A 23,222-nucleotide genomic window follows, 5' to 3' on the forward strand; every position below is an offset into this window, starting at 1 on the left:
TTCCTGCCCATTGACTTCTATGTCTGTATCTATTACTTGTCTGACTTATAGATTACTTAGGAATGTGTTTTCCAATTTCCACATATATAGGATTTGCAAGACTTCCTCCTATTATTTACTTCTAATTTAATTGCACTGTAGTCTGAGAACAGCCTCTAAATGCTTTCAGTCCTTTCAAGTCCACTGAGACCAGTTTTATGGCTCCGCACAGGGTCTCTTCCCCATGTGAGCCTGCAAAGAGTGTATTCTATTCTGTTATTTCGAGGAGTGTTCAACAGATGTCAATTAGGTCAAGCTGGTTATCTTTTACACCCTTGTTGATTTTGTGTCTGCCTGGTTCTTACAATTACTGGGACGAAGTACTGAAATTTCCACCTATAATTTTTTAGTTTGTCTATCACCCCTTTCTATTCTGTCAGTTTTGGCTTCTTGTATTTTGAAGCACTGTATTATTTTTTTTTTATCAGAAAACACATAAAGTCACAAACAAAGCAGCAATCTCTCTTCTGTTTGTAAGATCTTTACAGTTAAGGTATACATGCAATTCCCAAACTGAAAAGGTAGCAAGCACGAAAATTACCAAGTATTTAATCCACATTAAATTATTAAAAGTATTGTATAATTCAAAGAAATTACTCATCTATATCTAGATAGCATATATTTCTATAGGAAAAATACAGATATGGACATATGTAGTTTAACTTCACTTTCCCCTCAATTCTTTATTTTCAAATAAGCTTTATTTTCTTTGTAAACAACTGAAATAATTTTGTACAGTGTCGACATAAAAAAGCTACTTCCTATATAATATGTAAGTAGAGTAGTTCATACCTTACTGGTTTCATGTTTCAGCTGTTAAAAATGATCCATTTTAGGGAAAAAACGTGGAACCTACAAGCAATTTCTTGTATCAAGGAAAACATGAGCATCTTAAAATGCATTTTTCACTCGAGGCACAATTATTATTATCATGAGTCAAATCCAACAGTGCAGACACCAGTGTAATTCTACAAAATGACAATGGCCACAAGATGATACTACTAAGGGTAAAAAAGACATAAAGCATGACTGAAAAACAGCTAACCCCAAACACTCTCCCCCATTATTTTAGGGAAAGAAGAATTAACTTCTCAGATTTTATCTTAAAAGCCTATTAACTTATAGCCTATATGTCAAATAAGGTAAATACTAATGTCAACAAACCACAAAACAATCTAATCTGTTTACATCAATAAAAGCTACAAGTATAAACTCATTTGTGTAAGGTTTGATCCAATCCTTTTATAGGTACTAGCTCATCTGTATGCATGATTAGCTCTTAAAATTAATTAACATCTAAAGGTTTCAATTTTTTAAATGCATCTTAACTACTTCAATTAATGATTATAAATAAAATGTTTATTGCCATTCGACTTCATTCTGCTAAAGGGGAGAGGAACATGGAGAGAGAGAGCCTTTGGGACTTCCCTGGTGGCACAGTGGTTAAGAATCCACCTGCCAATGCAGGGGATACGGGTGCAATCCTTGGTCTGGGAAGATCCCACATGCCACAGAGCAACTAAGCCTGTGTGCCACAACCACTGAGTCTGCGCTCTAGAGCCCACAACCCACAACTACTGAGCCCACATGCCACAACTACTGAGCCCGAGCACTGGAGTCTGTGCTCTGCAACAAGAGAAGCCACCGCAATAAGAAGCCCATGCACCGCAATGAAGAGTAGCCCATGCTCTCCACAACTAGAAAAAGCCCACACAGCAACGAAGACCCGATGCAGCCAATAATAAATAAATAAATAAATAAATTTATTTTAAAAAAAGAAAAAGAAAGAAATCCTTTGATTAAGGTGTCCCTCAGACTGAGTTATTTCATTACCCATGATGTAACACAACTTCTGAAATTCAGTTCAAGGTGCCCTTATCAACTGACCAGTTTCTTTTTTCACAGTGCCAAGGCTACGTGCCAACTGCCTAAGCAACAATAGCTTCCTTTTAATTAAAAATAAGGTTCTGGTATCCCATTTAAAGCAAGTTAATAATTCTTCATCTAAAACTGAACTTGAATGTGTGATGCTAAGGTTAACCAACACAACGAACAGGGGCAAAAGTATAGAGTTAAAGACGGCCAAGGCCTAGTGATTTGAAAAGGTACCTCTGAGAGCGAAAAAGTCACCTTTTTAAAAAGCTTCTTAAAATAAGCTTCAATTATTCAACATTTCTTGTGTTAATCAGGTCAACATTATTCCCATTTCAGAGACGAGGAGATTGGGAGGGGTGCTGTCTTGCTCAGAGCTAAGAGAGCCAGCCCGAGGACAAGTAGCCAAAGCACTGCTGGCAGGTCCTATCCCACTTCTGGCTTCTGGCAACAGCCACCCTGCCCCTGGACACCTCGAAGATAAAGAAACACCCGCAAGAACCTTCACATTAGAGAAAAACTACAGGTGTTATGCAAAAGTTCCTGAAACAAGCAAGATGGGCAAATTATTCTTACATATTCAAAAAATATTTTCTACCAAAACTATCAAGAGATCCTTCAAATCTAACAGTTACAGGGACTATTTTTAATAATTAAAAAAAAACCAACCAATATGAGTTCTACTTTCATTTTTGTTGTAAGGTACTCCTCCCCTGCTCCCCACCCCCAGCCTTGGTGCTCTATTATTACCAAGGTTTTTATTTTTTAAAAAATTCAGATTAATCTTACTGAAATGCCAGTAAGAAGTAAATTAAAAAAAAAAAAAAAGGAAAACACACATGAACATTTGCAGTGGGAGCAGGAAACAAGACAGTGTAAAGGGAAAGAGGGAGAAGAGAAAGAATCACAACCCAGTGTTATTTACTGGTGATAAAGGATCTCAGCCTTTTACAGAAAAACTGCACATCCAGACTTCTAAAGCAAGGACAGCCTAGCAGACGTGCTTGCAGAGGTGTGCCCTCCGGGAAGGCATTCTCCCTAAGGTCATGGTTTCCATCCTAGTACACAACAGTTAACTTTGCTTTGTTTCATAGTCAGATTGTACAAGGCAAACATCTTTCAGAAGTCTGTACATACATACCACTAGATTTGTTATAATATATATCCTTTATCTGGGTCTCCGTAACTTAAATTGACTATATCTTGGGGGAAAAACATTTAAAGCATAGTTCTGTGGACATGGAGCAAGAACAGCAACTGAATAAATACAGACACCTCACTCTACCATAACCAGACTTGAAATGGTTAAAAATGGTTTTTGTTTTCCTTTGTTCTTTAGAAATCTTCTTATAACAGCGGTTCTTACTGTAGGGTCTATGGATGGGCTTTAGTATAAGCAAAACATGCATGTATGTTCATTTTTAGGGGGAGAAGGTGCATGACTATCATGAGATTCCTAAAGGAGTCCAGAGGCAAAACCAAGTTGTGAACCACAAGTGCATGTGATTACCTTGAAAAAAACTTGTAAGCTATTGGAGAGGGGTGATATTTTATTATTTTACATGATTTTTAGCCAAAATTTTCTTTATTCAAGAAATTTGATTTCAAATACCTGGATTGTAACCACCCAAAACTATGCCCATTCTTTGCACATAAATTATCTGTGGTAAATATTAAATCTCAGGCTACTTTCCTTCAACTAAAAAACTGTTCTTAGAGAATGAAAATGTTGTAAATACCAAAATTAAGCAAAACTGTAAAGTGAAATTCTTTTTAAGCATAAAAAGGTATGAGTGCCTCTCAAGACCAAATTCAAATGACCTTTATACTGTACAGTTTCTATCATCTGCACTACCTCTTTTAACACAATTAAATCAACTGTCTCCACGAAGTTGATTAAATACCTGAATGTGGTTAAAGCCGAAGGTTTTCTGATCATATTTATTTCTCATCTTGTTTAACTCATGCCCTCTTGTTAAATATAACTCTTAAATTTCCTTCAGTGTGATATGAAATTCTGAATAACTTACCAAATACTAAAACCAAAAGTAAACTCTTGAAAAATTTTTCCTTTGCACATCAATCCCATGGTATAAAAAATGTTGAGCTTTTTGTCAGTTTGCTAGGCACAAGCTTCTCTTCTAGGTCACAGAGAGAAGAGGTCACTTTCAACATCGTGTCTATCATGTAGCTTTGTTTTGAAGAGACACATGTTCCCTGGGAATCCTCGCTGGTGGGGGTGAGGGAGGTAAGACATATATGCCCTGAACCCTTGAGATTCATGGACGGGCAGGGTTCAACCACCATATGTAACCGCCCAACTGACCATGGGCCAAGGCAATGGCTAAAACTTTTCATTTCACTTTTAGACCTTTCTCCCAGTACTTGGAGCTAAAAATAGTCTAGGCCATGTTGGCCTGGGTTATTTTTATCTGGAAAATAGGGACTAGAAATAGCACAGTAAGCATAGAAAAAAAGAGTTGACCACAATAGGATGAAAACACAGACTTTCAAAACTTCTTAATGTAGTTTTAGAAAATGGATAGAAAGAGGGGAAACAGAGGTGAGGTACAAGGCAGGTTAGTTAATGGCAATTCACTAAGTGTTAACATATGAATAATAAATAACAAGAATAACAAAAGGTGCTTTGTGTAGGCCAGAAGAATATAAACAGCTCCCCTGCCCTTTCTGGAGAGGATACTTCAGGAATAAAAATATATAAAGTTTTTGAGAAAAGAGAGATCAACGGAGGTTCAGAGTTCAGGGAGAGACGAGGGGATGGGACTTAAGCTAGATGCTAAGGGACATATAAGATCTGAATTGTGGGAGCATAAACCAGTCAAAGAACTCATAGATGTGTTGGGAGGAGTGAGAAGGGAAGCAAAAAGGCAGAAAACAGTCTGGCTGAAATAGTGGCTATATTTCAAAGAGGAGTAGCAAATAAGAGTGCATAGGTGGGGTGAGCCTAAGCAGCTGGCCAGCATTACATGTCCAAGAATCAAAATGTATCCTTTACATAAACCTCAGAAAACTTTTGAGTAAGATTTCTGTAAGTGTTAGTAAATTTACATTAGATGTAGGTGGTATGTGGAGAAGAATGAATTAAATAATAATATTGTGTAACAGTCCAGGTTTAAAGCAATTAAAAGTCTCAATTAGGGTGGTGAAGTGAAAATCCAAATATAATACTGAGTGCCCAATGCAAGAAGCTGAGTATATCAACATGAGTAAGACAGGGGTCCTATCCTAACATAGCTCACAAGTAGTAGAGGAAACCCACCACTGCAGTCAGTGTTCAACCAAAGATAAGAAGTGCCACAGCAATAGAGAGGACACAGGTGCAGTTCTGCCTCGAGGAACTGGGGCCAGAAGTGAGCAGGAGAAACCTCCCTACCACCTTTCCACACAGAAATGCAGAGAGGTAGAAATACAGAGAGGAAATGAGTTCAGTTTCAAGGAACCTGCAAGTCGGCTTCAGTGGTTGGAGTGGAAAGTACAAGATGGGAAACAAAATGTTCTTTAAAAAAAAAGTCTGTATAGCATATACCAAGACTTGAAGGGGTAACATTTTCAAGCAGCAGAATAATATGATCTGTGTTTTAGAAAGATAACACAAGACGCTGAACTGGAAATGAAAGCTACAAAAAATAAAAAAGGAGGCTTTTCTAACATCTAGGACAGAGATGAAGATGAGTTTCTTAGGAAAGTGTAAATGGGAATAAGAAACTAGACACAGGAAATAGTTTTTGAGTAAAATTTATATACCGATAAAGAAAAGAATGTTCCTCTAAAACATGCTTTTTCAGACTTGGAGACTTTCACTGGACATATTCCACTGAAATGAACTCACCCATCAGAAGTCTCAGTCTAACTAACTGCTTCTTCAAGGACACTCTTCCTGCCTTGCAGACCGTGTCTCCTCCAACATGCTCCTATGGGCTCCAGCACATCTCAAGCATCCATCACACATGGAACTGCAGGTTCAATGTTATCTTCCCCTCAGACAATAAAACTTGAGAAGGGCAGAGGGAATTACCTTGACTTGGGCACTGTGGTACTCTCAGTGCCTAGCATTGATCTGGGCATATATTAGACACTGTAAATGGTTGTTGAAAAAATAAATGAGTTTCGCAAACAGGTTCAATTTTAAACCTGTTCTTCCATCTCCCCACCAGACAGCCCCATCAACCCTGATCCCCTCCAAGAGGAAACTTAGAGAAAAAAATTCAATCTTAGTCATGCTGGGTTTGCAGTACTTGTAGAACATTCAGATGGAGATGTCCATCAGTTCTTTACAGATGCCAGGGTAAGAGATGGATCAAGGAGATTTGAACAAATCCCAATAACTGAGGTCATGGTTGCTCTTCTCCTCCTCCTCCTCTTTCTGTTACTATAGTTACAGCTAATGTTAAATGAACACTGATTATCTGCTGAGCATTTCTCATGTATCTCACCTACCTCCAAACAAACCTTATTGAATTAGGTACTATTATTAACTCCTAATATACTGATGAGAAAGTGATACTTTAATTGTTAGAAAATCTGCTTAAAATCAGAGCAATTAAGTAACAAAATAAGAGCTTGAACACAGGCAAACTAACTTAAGAACCTGTGCTTCCTCCAGCACATAAGATCACCCAGGGAGAAAAAGGTATAGACAAGAGCAAAAAAAGAAGACAAACCACAGGCCATTAGAACAATTATCACTTTAGGGGCAGGCACTGTAAAGGAAGAAGCAATTTAAGAAATGGTATTCACACCCTTGTGTAATTACTTCCTCTCGAGTGTGAAATGAATCTAGTGACTTTATCTAACCAAAAGAATACAGCACAGGTGATGGACTGTCACATCCATGGTTAAGTTATAAAAGTCTGGGACTTCAGTCTTGATAGCAGATTCTTCACTGCCTCTTGACTTGCATACTTTGATGAAGCAAACTGCTGTGTTGGAGAGGCCCACACAGCGAGGACCTGAGGTCCTCGTTCAGCAACCTACAAGAAACTGAGCGCTGCTGGTGGCCACTGAGTAAGCTTGGAAGCAGATCCTTCCCCATCTGAGTCTCCAGAGGAGACCACCGACCCTGGCTGACACCCTGACTGCAGCCTCACAACAGACACAGTAAAGCAGATGATGCAGCTAGGCTGTGCCAGGGTTCCTGATCTACAGAGACTGTGAAATAACGTGTGTGTTATTTTAAGTCACTATGTTTTGGGACAGCTTTTGTTACACTGTTACATAGGAACACATAACTGATATAAGCTGAGAAGAAAAGTCTAGAAATATAGATGTTTCAAGTTCTCCCATGTGTCTTCAGACAGTGCTGAGCAGAATGCTAAGAACTGAGCTTCAAGAAAAAACTACAGCTAGAAGTTGAGAAAATAAGGAAAATTCTGAAAAATATAATGAGAAAACAACATTTAAAAGGCTCAGACCCAGGCTAGTAAAGGAGTGATCAAAGATTTTAGAGGTGGGGTGGTTAATAGAGCTACTGAAGCAGCAAGAACACCTGGTCTACGGGGGAAAATGATGAAATTTTCTAATTAAAAATTCATTTTCAAGGCGTGTATTTCAGAGGAGTACTGCTAACAGAAGGTAAAAAAATGCCTAGAGATAGACTAGAGGATAACTACTGACAAAACTATAGACTCAGAACTTCTAGTTACCATCTATAGATGAGAACTGAGTACCAATATTGAGAAAAAATCCAGATGTGTGGTCAATCTTTTAATACCTCAAACTCCTGATTAGACTCTTTCAATTAACTGGCCAGACATGACATTTCCAATGTAGGTTTTACTATACAAAAATCAGCTTGAGGGCTTCCTAGGTGGCGCAGTGGTTGAGAAGCCACCTGCCAATGCAGGGGACACGGGTTTGATCCCTGCTCCAGGAAGATCCCACATGCTGCGGAGCAATTAAGCCCGTGCACCACAACTATTGAGCCTGCACTTTAGAGCCCGTGATCCACAACTATTGAGCCCATGTGCCGCAACTACTGAAGCCCACACGTCTAGAGCCCTTGCTCCACAACAAGAGAAGCCATGGCAACAAGGAGCCCGAGCACCACAACGAAGAGTAGCCCCCACTCACCGCAACTAAAGAAAGCCCGCACGCAGCAATGAAGACCCAACACAGCCAATTAAAAAAAAAAACAGTTTGATATTGAAGTTGTTCGAATTTGAGATTATAAAGTTTCTCAATTCTATAGCTCAAGTTTGACCTTTCAAGTTTTAATTTTTTAAATTATTTCATACAGAATATTTTAATGTTTACACATACTTTTGTGACCCTTCCTTAGCCTAATGTCAAACGCAAGGTTTCCTATGCTTAAAAGTCCTGGACACTATATTCTAATTTTAACCCTACCAGTTTGCATCTGATAGGTGGTACTTTTATTTCTAATTCCAGTGTCAGGCTCCACATCAAGAGGATGAGAGCTATATTTCTCTGCTACTTTTCAGATCCCTAAGCCATCATAAATTTCCCCCTTCTTTACCTATTAAGCTATCACATAGTTGTTTGCATCTATATGTCAGGAATTATTTTTGATTTTTTATGTTCATTCTACCTCTTCTCAATTTTCTACAGTAGCTTTACTTGCAATAGCATGTTTAAACGAAGATGTTCTATTTCTAATTTTATTCTGAAATTTAATCCAAGTCTATGCTTGTCTCTCAAGTTGATTCAGTTTTCTCCAGTGTTCCCCCAAATTTCCAAATCTGTGTAATTTTTTATCAATACATGGATTTGTATCTATAATCCATCTTAAGTGAGCAGTTCACGTAAAAGAGCACAGACCTACTTGTTGACAGCACCAGAAGTGCAGCAAGATGTCCTGCAGTAATTTCCGCGGGCAGCCCCAGCGGCAGAGCTGATGAGAGCACACTGTGCAAAGAAGCCATAAAGCCTCTGGAGAAGAAAGAATGGCGCTGTGAGGTCAACAGCAGTAGCAGCAAGCACAGCCAATTTGAAGGAATGTGGAAAAGCAGAGCAGAGAACTTTTTTCCTCTGGCTTTGGCTATGAAATAAGTGTCAACAATATGCTATAAATGGAAACTGAAAAAGTGGGGCATAAGGAGAAATGCAGGAGAGTAAGATAAAATAATAATAATTTCCTTCCAATTGCTCAAGCCAAAAACCTGGAAGCATTCTCAACTCCTTCCTCTCTCTCCTTTCTCCATCTAATCCATCAGCGAATCTCAGTGACTTTACTTTCAAAATATATCCAGAATCCAACTAATTCTCTGCAGGTATGCAGCTACTGCTCTAATGTGAGCCACCACCTCCTGGAGCCAAGGCTGTTGCAAGAATTCCCCACCTGGTATTCCTGCTTCCATGCTTGCTCCCTGCCATCTACTCCCACATAGCAGCCACAGAGATCTTCTAGATTGAATTCTCCAGTGGCCTCCCATATCACCTAGGATACAACCCAGACTTCTTGCCATTGCTTACAGGTGAAATTCTACAGGACCTGACCCTATTTCCCACCCCCCACTTCACTGACCACATCTGCTATCATGCTCTCTCACTCCCTCCCTCCACTGTAACCACAGTGACCTCCTCCTTGCTGTTTTCTGAACATACCAAGCACACTCCATGTCAGGGCCACTGTGTTTGCTATTTAATACCTTTAACTTGGAATGTTCTTCTCCCATGTATCCCTATAACCCAGGCCCTTACTTCAAGTCTCTACGTAAATAACGTATTATTTTCTCAATCTTATGTAAGAGAGTACCCCATGGTCACTCTGTCCTTACCTTGTTTATTTTTTGTCTTAATATTTACCACCTGACATGTCATGTGTTTACTTACACATCTCTTTATTAACTGTCTCTCCCCACCCCTCACCTACCTCAACTGGAATTTGAGCTCCATGAGAATCGGGGCATTTCTGCTCTTGTTGTTCAGGTATTCCTAGCTCCTGGGATACTACCTGTACATGAAAAGTACTCACTTCCTATCACTTGTTGAATCAATGAACGAATGAAAAGATTATCAAAACAGGACTCAAGAGAAATCGGTAAGGAGGAGCCAAGCACAGGTGTATTTTGCTTTGGTAAAGAAATGGGATTTGGGACCCTGAATAAAGAAAATGAGAAATCCAAACCCAAAAAATTTTACAGTGATTTCAATGAGCAAACAGACAGAAGGGTACAGATATTATCTAAGCTCTTCAGAAATAAAACTGTGACTTGGTTCTAGAAAAACATGATAATGAAATACACAACATTCCAATAAAGATGGCAGAGCAATTCAGAGACTGGACTAAGAAATGCAGGTGTGAAATAAACCATTGTAAGGGAAGACTTTGGTTACTCATCTGTTTGTTTCTTTGTTTTGTTTTTTAAAATAGAAAGCTTTTAGCTGGAACTGAAAGTCAAAGACAAGCTATGAATATGGTTCAATAAATGATCCGAATGCCATCCTGTAGTCACAAACAACGTTTCAAGCGCAGAAACAAGGCCATAGTGGAAAAGGAGGTAGAATGCAAATGGGGCATTAAAATGCCTCTAACCAAACACTGTCCAAGAATGTGTGCAAGTGAAAGGGAGACTGAAACATTTGGTGTTGCTTTAAAAGCCTAAAGAGAAAAATTAAACAAAAACAACTAAGCTGATAACATCAATCCAAAGGCATACTGCGTGGTTGGCACAGGCTTCAGAAAACATGCTAGAAGTTGAACAAAGACAAATTTCATGCCTGAGAGGGGGAAAAGGGGGAAAGGAAAACAGAAAATGAACATGTAAATCAGAAACACAGAGCAGAAAGACAGTTCCAACTAAGGAAGTAAGAGAGTAGGCCCACTTCAGAGAAACCAGCTTTAACAGCAGAGGAAAAAAGGTAGTGAAAAAAGACCATCTAGGGAAATTAGGGAGAAATTATCAAAAGGAGGGAAATTTAAACTAGAACGTCAGACAAGCCAAACAGCAGTGATAGGAGTAAAAGGGAGAAGGAAAGGAAGCCATAAATGCTCAAGCATAGCCTCAAAAATGGCGTAAAATACATCAAAATTAGTTAAGTGGGAGTACGTAATTTTTACACGAGATGTAACATCAAGCTGCAGATATAAAAATGCAGTAAATCAAACATTGGTCAGTTTTGTCACTAACCAGCTCTGTGACCTTGAACAAGTCACTTAACCTCTCTGGGACTTACTTCCTGTTTAAAAAAAAATGTGTGTGTGCGCACACACACGCATGTGGGGGGGGCGGGAGTCAAAAATGGGTGGTCATTCTAAGCCTTTTTTCCTCCAGGTTATTAGAGAGGGAAAGACAAGAAAAGCACAGAACTCTTTTAGAGAAAGAAATCAGAAAAGTCGAAAATTTTGTAAATGAGAAGAGTTAATGACACTTTTGCATAGTGCTTTATACTTAAAAAAGTGCTTTTACGTGCACAATTATATACACTCCTCACAGCAAGCCTGAGAGACAGGAAAAGGCAGGTATCATTTAACACCATTTTCCAAATGGAATAACTGAGGCTCAGAAAGATTAAACAACTGGCTCAAGGACACAGAAACAGCAGCAGATCTAGGATCCGACCTCAGTCTCACAGCAGCGCAAAGTCCACTATCCTGTTGTGCCCTCCTCCTACGTGCCACGGTTTTGCAGGACATTTTTGTGGTTTATTAGGTAGTAGATAAGGGAAGAGTTATAAACATTTTTTAAAAAATCAACAACCTGGTAATCTGAAGTAAAATTCCTTTGGAATTAAAGAAGTTACCTTATATATAAACTGCATGTAAGCTAATTTACCATACAAAATGTTCTCCTACAAAGTTGAACTCGGTTGCCACACCCTATTAAGACTACTCTTTCAGTCCACTTGCATCTCTTTTAAAACAGTAAAGTGCTATGCAAAACCGTTATCACTGAAGTTGTAATATTTTCAGACTTTCTGAATACAGAATAATGGATTTTGAGCTTGAACTCTGATATAGCTATTAAAACGTTCAACAAGCTGCTTCAATTAGTACATCCTGGGAGCCAAGAGAATAGAGAAAGCAGCAGAAGTAGATTGAGAAGGCAGTTTTGTTTGGAACATCTAAGAGAATTGACACTACATCTCTGTGGTAGTGATAATAAAGGATCAGGTCTTTCCTTATCCTATCCTTTGCTCTAAAAAGCCGTAATCAGCTAGAGCTGCCAAATACACTGCAGGACTGGTGAAAAATCTCAGGAACAGAATCTGCTGCTTATTGGTCTTATTTTATCACTCCTTTATGTACATCTTAACTGAACAGAGTAAGTTTTAGACAAAATTTCGAAAATATGTATATGATTCTAGTAGTTTTATTTTAACAGGCAAACGTTTTCCTTCAGAGTAGCAAAAAAACTCCAACTGAATAGTTCCGCATTTTCCCAGGACCTGCACTCCTCTACATTCTTCCTCCTCTACCCCCAAGTAAAGGCACCTATGATTTCTCCAGCCCACATACGCTACTCTTCACAAGTCAGCAGGCCATGATTCCTTCCTCTTGGACATCACTGGAAGTCTTCTTGGTGGAAGAAAGGGTGTGAGAGAGGATAAAGGATCAAAGGGCAGTTTAAGGGCAAAAAGGGGGAAAATCCCAAAAAAGGACCAGAGAAAGTGGAAACGGGAGCTCAGTGGCCACAATCATGTTCCTGTTTTTTTCCTGTGTTTCTTCATCTTCCCCTCGTAGTTCCTCTTTTAAAGTAGCTGGACAAACAGTGGCCAGAGAAGCATGCTGGAAGCAGAAACTTGGGAGAAATCAAAGAATATACTGAATGAGCCACAGGCAATTATAAATTACCCATCATCTGATTACCAGGCGTGGGCATACACAAAGACCATACAGAATAGATAACGTAAATGAAGAACATCAAATCTCAGTGAGAAAACCTGAATTTAAGTCCTGGTATGCTGCAGGATTTCCAACAAGTGACCTAACTTTCCTGAGGTTCACCTTCCTATTCTGTAAACAGGGATAATACACCAACAACCTAAATATTTTACAGAATTGCTGTGAAAACCTAAGTGAGAAAAATACCACGTATCTTTTAAAAATCGCTATAATGTCGTAACTGGAGAACATTAACTAAAGACCCTCTCTGCAATCAGATACAGTACCCATATTCTGCCTCTCTTAAGAATTATACTGAAATAAGCATGATCCAGGCAGATAAATTTAACTGGCTTTTCAGTGGCAATCTGAAACAAACATTGTAATAAAAAAAAGTTTACGTAGTCCAAAGATAAACTACAATTATTCACATACAAAGCTAACGCTCTCACTATCAACAAAATACATGTATCAAATTTTAGTTCCAATAGCATGCTAAGTAATCTACACCTTCTCATTTAATATCCTACCCATATCCAGTACAGCAAAAAAAGCACGGGGCTTGATATCTGAATGACCTGAGTTTGAATCCCAGCTAGGTTATCATAAGTGGTAGGCCTTAGCCAAGTCAGAGCTGAAATATCCTCAAATATAAAATAAGAATACTACTACCGACTTCATAGGATTAAAATTATTGCGACCATGTCTGTATTGAGTCCAATCTGGTGCCTAGCACACTTGCTCATTATATGGTGGCTGGTCATTTGATTACCATCCCATTCCCCCAAACCAAGCACCCTTAGTTTCTTCTAGGAATGCTTAAATTGCACAACCAAACCAGATTACCAAAACCTCCCTCAACCAAGAAGTACAATGAAAGAGATTCCCTAAAACCATTCATAGATCCTGAAATTGTGTCCCTAAAATTAATGTAAGCATAAGATCAAATCTAAACAGTTTAAAATCCACCCTTCCTTCACATGATCTGTGTAGTCAGGTGATTTAAAACCTCAACGACCCTTCTGCCCCGGCACTGCTGAGGGAGAAGGTGGCTATTTTCTAACAGCCTCCCCACTGGGAGGCACTTCTGTAAGAGCTAGGCTGACTGCTGTCCCTTCCCTGAGAAGGATGGTTAAAAACAGGAAGATATGAGAGAAGAGGATTTAGCTTAACTTGGAAATCTAAATTAACTAAGGAAAGCAGAGCAAGGAAGACTTAGGACTTTATCTTCTTCATGACTTCACCTTAAGCTTGTGCCCCAACTATATACATACTTCGGTCAGTTTTGTACAGTTATATTAATACTCCTTCAAGCTTTTTCAAGCTTTTCCTGCTCTAGAGTTCATGACTACATCCGACTGGATCCATAACAAATGTAAAAAAAAATATATGTATATAAATGAAAATTTCATTAAAGACTGAAGGTGAGGTTTAATCAATCAGGCCCTTTTTTTCTTTCCAGCTTAATGTTAAGCAACTGTTCAACTTTTTTTTTTTTTTTGGTGACTACATGATATTAAGATGTGCCTTCATCCAGCAACGAGGCAGGAATCCATAAATTAGATTTTACATTGTATTTTCCCACCAAATTTCACATTTAGAACTTTCTTCATTGCCTATATCCAGGTTTTTTGGGCAGTCTGAGTGTTATACATAAATGACTGTCAAAACAGATGGTCTGACACATACAAAAGAACCACTGGGAAGAGTCAGTGTCTGTGTACAAACACCCACGTGCGATGATCTCCTTAACCAATCTCCTCAAACTCACAAAATCAGTCAGAGATTGATGGTGGAGGAGGGTGGAGGAGGGTAGCCTGGAGTGAAGCTGTATAAAAAGAAAAGATTAAGATCTGGGGAGTAAAATGGAAAAGAACTACATGAGAGTATAAAGAAGGGAAGAGTCTATCATTTACCACACTGAGGAGGAAAGGGGGGTTAGACTAGATAGGAATGAAAGAACCTGTTGGGGAAAAACTACAATAGTAAAGAGAAAACAAAGAGATTTCACCAAACTGAGACGTTAGAGTGAGCCCTCCCTCCTGCTCCAATTCCATGCCTTTTCCCCAGGAAGCTACAAAACAGTTCGTTTTCAACAGAGGGATTATACTAACAAAAGCAAATAAAGGAAACCTATGCTAAAAATGTAACCTGCCTACACTGAGAGGTCTGAAAACGGAAATACTTCTTCCCTCGTTTAGCAGTGGGTTTCAAAACAGTAGGGACAGGGAGAGGGATGAGAGCTGTAAGAGGGGGAAGGGAACAGCCAGGCTCTTCCTGAACACAAGGAGTCTTCTGCCTACAAGCTCATTTTAAATGTACTTCTTTTGTGGTCCGCTGGCAGATTCTTAACTAAACACAACGTATATCCACTATGTAAGTCGGAAACTGACGAGTGGCTCAAAGCCCACAAGGAATGTAAGAGCCCCTGCAAACACAAGGCTGATGCAGAACCAGCACTTGCTTCGGGTAGTACTCTAATAATCCCCGCCCCCCGCCCCCCGGCCGCTACGACTCCAGAGAGGTTTGAATCGACTAACAGTGCAACAGAAAAGAGAAAACAGAAAACTTCAAGGGCGAGCCTAAGTTTAGCCAGAAGACCATGCAATCAGGCGGACAAGTGTGAGGACCGGCAGTAGGTGGACGACATCCGTTTTCTCCACGGGGTGCTCGCTGCACAAGAAGGAAATCCCTTTTTACACACAGACACCGCATTCCTCGCCCTCGCCCCACGCCCACCCCCCGGCGCACACTTACTTTCGTCCGGCCATTGATTTTGTAGTTGCCCAGCTTCCCGTTACAGTGGCGGATCAGGTCGTCCATGCTGCTCATGAGAAGCCCGATGGTTTCGCAGCCGGGCTCCTTGCCCTCGATCCAGGTGATCTTATCGCCTCGGATGTCCTTGGACGAGTCGCTCTTCTGGCTGACCAGCTGCCCGTCCGTGAACTTGCCGGTGTCGTGCAGGGCGCGCACCTCGTCGCCGATCTGCTGCCCGGTCTCCTTGCCGAGGAAGTCGTCCACCACGCAGATGCCGTGCTTGTTCATGCAGGGCACGATGTACTCCAGCGCCAGCTTCAGCGCCGGCAGCGGCTTCGTCTGCCCGTTGGGCCGCAGGCCGCCGCCGTGGCTCAGCGCCTCGCCCGGCGCGTTGCTCGGCGGGTAGAGGTTCACGTTCGCCTTCTCCTGAGGCAGCGAGGAGCGGGCCAGCGGCTCCTCCTTCGCGGGCTCCGCCTCGGCCGCCGCCGCCGCCGCAGCCAGGCCCTGGCCGCCGGACGTCGCGCGAGGCGGGGACGCGGCCACTGCGGGGTCGGCGGCGGGCTTGGCCTTCGCCTTGGCCGCGTCTCGGGCGGCCCGCGGGCCCGCGGCCTCGGCGGCGGCGGCGGCTCGGTCCCGGCGCGGCGCCGCCTTCCTGGCCTCCCTGGCCCCGGCCCCGGCGGCACTGGGCGGCGGCGCGGGGCCGGGCTGGTGGGGCTGGCCCGCTCCGGGGACAGCGGCGCCCTCGCCGCCCTGGCACACGAGCTTGTGCTTCTTCCAGTCCTGGCGCTGGTGCTCCTTGCTGCAGTAGAAGGAGCTGCGGCAGCGGCTGCAGCGCAGCAGGTTCTCCATCTTCCCGCACAGCTCGCAGTACTGCCGGTCTCGCTCGCTCGGGCTCGGCCCGCAGGGCCCGCCGCTGTCATTGGCCATGGCGGCGGCGGCGGCGGCGGTGTAGTCGGCGGCCGAGCAGGAGGGGTGGCGGCCGGACGGCCTCGCCTGGGGCCGGGGAGCGGGGGGGAGCGGCAGGGGCCGTCACTGCGCCATGCGCCCGCCGCCCCTCGCCTCAGGAGGCCGGCGCCCCGCGCTCTCGGCCCGGCCGCTTCCTCGTCCGCCGGTCCCGCCGCGCAGCGCCGGCCGCTGCCTCAGCGCCTCATCGCCGCCGCGGGCTGAGGGAGCGCGGCCTGCGCGGCAGACGGCGACCTCCGCTCAGGCACGCGGGCCCGGCGCGCGAGACCCGCCGCCTTGGCCGCCGCCGCCGCCGCCTCAGCGTCCCCGGCGGCCCGGCCCGGCCCGGCCCGCGGAGCAGCGCAGGGCGTGCGGGCGCCACTCGCTCTGCGCGCTCGGCACGTACACCACGGCCCCGCGGCGACCGGGGCGGGCGGCGCGCGAGGGCGGGGGGCGGGGCAGGGCGAGGGGAGGGCCCGAGGGGGCGGCAGCCGCGCGCTCGCGCTCGGGCCGGGGCGGCGCCGGGGCCGCCTTTGCTCTCCCGTACTCGGGCGGCTGGGCCTCGGAGCCGGCTCCGGCCCCCCCGCCCCCGCCGACTCCGCCCGGGCCGGGTCCCCGTCGCTGCCGCGGCCTGCACGGGGCCGCCGAGGGGCAGGCCCGAGAGCGGCGGAAGGGCGGGGGCCGCGCCGCCGCAGCCGGGCCCGCGCCCCGGACCGTGCCTACACCTGCTGGGCCGAGCGCGGCCGCGAGGTCGTCGCGGAGCGGGGCGGCCTTAATATGGCTGCTGTGGGGGGGGGGGGGGGGGCGACTTGGGTGCGTTCCGGGCGCACTCCGGACTAGCTTGCAAGGTGGCTGTGGCCATCGTCATGTCGCCTCGGAGGAAACGGAAATTCAGAGAAGTAGCGCGACTTGCCCAGGGTCGCGCAGAACTGGGACTGAACCCAGGAATCGGACTCTGTAGGAGTCCAAGGGTCCTTTTTCCATTACCCCGATACAACCTGTTTCTCAGGAAGGCCAGAAACGGTTAAAAACAAAAATAAGTATTGCCGCGGTGTCCGTTCAAGCCCCTACGCCCCGTTTGAGCCAAATTTAAAGGTACTGAAATTTGGTGCGTTTTTACCGTTTTTAAAGCCTGTGAGATCTTGCCGAGTTTAAAACCTCTTAAAAAAATGGTTGACTACCTAGTCAAAGAAGGTGATCAATGCTCTTTTCAGGATCCACATTCAGGCACTTAAACTCAAACTGCTGGAACTACTCCTGAGAAGTGGATTTGGGGGGGGCGGGGGGGGGGGGTTGATGAGTTTTGCTACATTAACGACTTTTTAAATTTAAACCAAAATAGCTCTTATTCTTAGAATTTGTGCCATGCTGATGAATACAATTCTTTCTTTTATAGTGCATAAAAACCTTACCAAAAATAAGCCAAGGGTGTTTCTTTCCCCCTGCCGTTTATTTTTAGAATAAAAAGCGTTGTGATTTAGATTTTCACAATCTTTACTGAGCACCTGCTAATGTGGGAAATGCTGTGCTAGGCCTGGGTACCATCTGAATAGACTGCAGCTAACCTCAGCAGTCCTTGAGATGTTAGCTGTCAACACAAAGAGCTGAAATGTGTTACATTAAAAGCAGAATAATATGAGAAATTATAAACCACTTTGTAGAATATTTTTTAAAAAACTAGTCTGAATCCCAAAACGCTTCAACTACACAGAACTTAAAGCTGTCATTAAATTCTGCCATATCAATAAACAGTACCCTGGGGACCCAATGTGGTGAAAGAGGACAGTAATTCCAATTAGCTTGGCCTTTGGGAGATAGATAAGTATTATGTTCACAGCTTCAGATGCCAAACCAAACCCAAAATCCAACTCTCTCTAAAGAATCAAGAGCGCGATCTATCTGAGATGGGTATCCAACTTCCCCAGAGCTGTATTAAATAAAGTGATTGTTTCAGATATTATTAATTAGGCTGTAGAACAATGTATTAGGAGCATGCTACCTGCCAGACTGTCCAGTGTCACACAAATGAAATACTTACACTACACTCAGGAGGTGTATAGTGTGGTGCAGGGGACGGACATGTAAACAAATAATAATAACCTAGAGTTCAGAGTAAGTGCCCTAAGAGAGGGGTGGATAGGATGGATGGGAGCAAAGAAACAGGAATTGCTAGACCTGCCCGTTGCACTAATCAAGATTTCAAATAGAGTAATTTAAAAACTCTTAAAAATGGCTTAAAAACTTAGCTTTTAAAACATTTTGATATATGTCAATTATAGACGTAAAATATAATTTCAATACAAGTGAAAGCTAAAACTTCTTTGGCCTCCTTTTGCTGTAGTAATGGTAACCGATTCTTAACTATTCTCAAGTTTGCTGGGGAACATTCATTCTACAAACACTGGATTCTTTTAAATTTAGTTATTTGTAGATATTAAAAGTAGTCCAACAATATCTTTGAAAATTACTATTCAGGTCAATGGCATGCAAAAAAATTGTGTTTACATCTCTATATGCTTTTTTCATATATTTTCATTGATATCTATTGAAAGAATGGATGTCCAAATCAAAACCTTTGTTAGCTTTCAGATAAGTATACAAAATCACAAACTGAACATGTATATCTTGAAAATACTTAGTCAAATGTGACACTTTCAAAGTTTTCATGAATAGAACAAATATAAAATGTTTCAAATACTTCCAAAGATCAATGGTTTCATAATTTTCACTTATTCAGTTTAATAAACTGTGACTTATCCCAAATTAGTGAGGTTTCACCTAACTACCTGCTGACCAGGCAATAGCTGGTGAATGACAAGTTCACCAAGGAGATTCTAGAACTCCACCAGCATATAGCTGTTGTCATTTATTCAAATGTTGTAGAGAAGATCCACACTGTCATACAGGAATTTATTTTAGAAACACTTATTGGGTACTTACTATTCTGTGCCAATCTCTGTTCTAAGCATTTTACAAATGTTAACTCATTTAAACTTTACAGTTATCATGAGGTGCATACTACTATTATGTCCGTTTATAGGAAATGAAACAAGAGTAAGGCAATGAGATGAGCAGCACTAGGAGTGTTACCTAATACTTTGGAGAGAACAAAGTCTTGTGTCTCCCAAAGCCAGGAATTAGTACAACTTTTTCCCTGCCCCCAACCCAATCAAGATCAACTGTTCTAAAAACTGAAGGATGAATTAAAGTAAAGGTGCTGTCATCTCCATATCACACCAACTTGGACCAAAGCTCATTGACCACCACTTTGGCTTTCCTTTGTTCTTCTGGCAATGTTTACTTAAACTGTAAAGCAGTAACCACTATGAACTGATGAGAGACTTACAGAAAAATAGAGGCAAAAGTGAGATTAAATGCAAAGGACAGAGTTAAATGAGGAAATGAATTTAGAAAGCACTGTGTTGACTCTTGAGGAAAGCCCAGTGAACAGACTTTACTTTCAAGGGACTAGCCCTATTTCTCCTTTAAAAATATTTAAAATGCACAAGAGAGTGTCTTTTCCGCTCAGGAAATCAAACATCTGATTGTTAACTAATGACCTCTTGTTTCCCCATCTGTGACAATTTTGTTTTAATGCATTACAGAGAACAGAAGAATCACAAGTATAACATAGGCATCCCACCAAGATAAACAGGAAGACGATCTTCGAGTTCTGGGAAAAGCAACTAAAAATTTGAGCCATTTTCTAACTATAGTATCGGGGCACGCACAAGTAGGTGTCTTGGAAAATAGCACCTGCTCTTCTCTGTACTGGGGGTTCTGCCAGATGCACACATGAGCTGTGTGCTTCCCCACGTACGTTGAACCAGCCTTACTCTCTACCAAGGTGGTTTCTTTATGAAAATAAAATATTCAAGTAGACTTTCCATATAGTCAGGGAAATTTATCTATCACCCACTTTATCAGTTTATGATTTAAAACTTACCGACTAATCCTGTTAAAAATTGATCATCTGATCTCAAGAAATAGGACATGAAGCTTTACAACCATTCCTCATTATAATGATTTATTTATTTACATAATGTATATAAATATAATGGGTTAATGTAATTACACTATGAGTAGTTTTTTTGTTGTTGTTAACACACATTACCTTAATGTTGAACCAACTTTTAATGTAGTCCCAATCAGTAACTTCTACCAACCCAGGTTAAAGACAGCTCAGTTTTTTCTATAACCCTTTTTTGTGGAAAAAGGTAAATATACACAAAAATAGAAATAATAGTATAATCAATCTCAGCCCTGTTTAGGTCAATAATTACCAACTTCAACAATTATCAACATTTTTATACTCTTGTGCCCCCCATTTTGCCGTTTTTGTTTTTGTTTTTGTTTTTTTTTTTGGCTGCACTGCATGGCTTACCCGATCTTGGTTCCCTGACTAGGTACTGAACCCAGGCCCACGGCAGTGAAAGGCCCTAACCACTAGACTGCCAGGGAATTCCCTCCATTTTGCCTTTTTTTAAATTTTATTTTTTATTGAGTTATAATTGACCTATAACGTTGTATTTGTGTTACGTGTGCAACATAGTGATTTGATATGTGTATATTTTGTGAAACAATTACCGCAGTAAGTTTAGTTAAATTTTCATAATTTCACACAGTTACAATTGTTTTCCTTGTGATGAGGACTTTTAAGATCTACTCTCTTGGCAGCTTTTAAACCTGCAATACAGTATTGTTAACTATAGTCACTATTCAGTACCTTAGATCTCTAAGACTTGCTTATGTATAACTGAAACTCTGGCAATCGCTAGTCTGTTCTTACTATCTATGAGTCAGTTTATTTTAGTTTTTTAGAAACCACATATAAGTGGGACTAAATATATTTCACTCAGCATAATGCCCTTGAGGTCCATTCACGTTGTCACAAAAGGCAAGATATACTTCATTTTTATGGATGGATAATATTCACATATATATATACATATATACGTGTACACCACATTTTCTTTATTCATTTATCTATCAGTGGTCATTTAGGTTGCTTCCATATCCTGGTAACTTTAAGTAATGTTGCAATGAACATGGGGGATACAGATATATTTTCCAATTAGTGTTTTCATTTTCTTCAGATAAATACCCAGAAGTAGAACTGTTCGATCATATGTAAGTTCCGTTTTTAATTTTTTGAGGAACCTCCATACTGTTTTTCACAGTGGCTGCACCAATTTATATTCCCATCAACAGTGCACAAAGGGTTCTCTTTTCACCATATCCTTAACCAACACTTACTTCTTGTCTTTTTGATTGCAGCCATTCTAACAGGTGTGAGGTGATATCTCATGGTGGTTTTGATTTACATTTCCCTGATGATTAGTGATGTTGAGTACCTTTTCATGTACCTGTTGACCATCTGTATATCTTCTTTGGGAAGCTGTCTATTCAGATCCTCTGTCCACTTTTTAATTGAATTGTTTGTTCTTTTTCTGTAATATATATAGTATGGCAGATATATGATTTGCAAATATTTTCTCCCATTCTGTAGAATGCCTTTTTACTTTGTTGATTGTTGCTTTTGCTGTACAGATCTTTTTAGTTTGATGTAGTCCCACGTTATGTTGCTCTCCTTACTGTTGCTTTTAGTGTAAAATACAAAAAATCATTGCCAAGACAGATGTCAAAGAGCTCCCCCCCCCCCCCCCCATATTTTCTTCCAAGAGTTTTATGGTTTCAGGTCTTACATTCAAGTTTTTAATCCATTTTGAGCTGATTTTTGGTGTGGTGTAAGACAGTGATCTGGTTTCATTTTTTTGTATGTGACTGTTAGTTTTCCCTGCACCTTTTATTGAAGGGACTATCCTCTCCCCATTATATATTCTAGGCTCCTTTGTCATAAATTAGTTGACCATATACGTGTGGCTTTATTTCAAGGCTCTCTATTCCTTTCCCTTGACCTATGTGTCTGTTTTTATGTCAATACCATACTTTTGTGTGTTTTTTTCGTCTTTTATATACATTTTTCCCTGGTCCCATCTCTTTGTCAGGAGACATTCTTATTTAAATGTACTTAACAGTTCTACCAAAATCAAATGGGAAGTCTAGTTCTCTCCCCAGGAATCTGCAAATCTCTGAGTAGGGACAAAAAGATGGGGGAGGGAGGTGAGGGAAGTGCAGTTTTCATTCCTGTGGCCGTCCCTGACTCTGAATTTCGCCTCCCTCAGAACTAAGGATCTCACTCTTTTCCCTGTTCTCTTTCTTCTGCTCCGAAAAGAACCTAGATTCAAAACTCAGCTCTTTTTAAAGCTCTTCTTCTGTCCTTCCTCAGGAGTCTTTTCACATTGCTCTGGCTACTCCATTTTGGGGCACGCTTCACACTAAACCTCCTCAGGAAACTGAATTTTCTCACTATATAACTTGATTCTTGGGCTCTGGGCTGGCTTTGAGGTGTCCAGCTGCTCACTAATATTATCTCTAAGGCAGTATACTCACAGACTTTCTCTTGAACTGGACGAATTTGAAGTTTCATCCTCTCCTGTATACGAGTGCCTGAATGTGGAAGGAAATGATAAATGATTTATATTCCTACTGATATGGTATTTACACACTCATCTCCGACCTTCAGGAGACAGAAATAGTCATAGTCTAAGTTTTAAATAAGAATGTTTTTCCTCTATTACATTTCTTCTAATTAATATTTAGTCATTATTTTATTAGAATTTTTTTTTACTCAGCTGTTTTCGTTTTCTAATTGCTCTTTATTATATTATACTGTTTTCCCACACTGACTCACCTCTTCTCTTCGCTGCAAATTCACCTCCTACCCATTCTACAAAGATCATCTGAA

The 23,222-nt window shown here is 41.6% G+C and overlaps 1 protein-coding gene across 2 annotated transcripts in view; it reads right to left on the reverse strand.

The window, feature by feature from the left end:
• Positions 1 to 16,865, reverse strand: part of EGLN1 (egl-9 family hypoxia inducible factor 1) — a 57,526-nt gene extending 40,661 nt beyond the window's left edge. Inside the window, exon 1 of one of the 2 annotated variants that reach the window (XM_057735502.1) lies at positions 15,473 to 16,865. In XM_057735502.1, the coding sequence (XP_057591485.1) occupies positions 15,473 to 16,399 (927 nt within the window). In that variant the 5' untranslated portion in view covers positions 16,400 to 16,865. The remainder of the gene's footprint in view (positions 1 to 15,472) is intronic. The other variant, XM_057735501.1, reaches the window with a different exon arrangement.
• Between the last annotated feature and the right edge of the window lie 6,357 nt (positions 16,866 to 23,222).

The sequence above is a fragment of the Hippopotamus amphibius genome, chromosome 5 (assembly GCF_030028045.1).
Source record: "Hippopotamus amphibius kiboko isolate mHipAmp2 chromosome 5, mHipAmp2.hap2, whole genome shotgun sequence".
NCBI lineage: Eukaryota > Metazoa > Chordata > Mammalia > Artiodactyla > Hippopotamidae > Hippopotamus > Hippopotamus amphibius.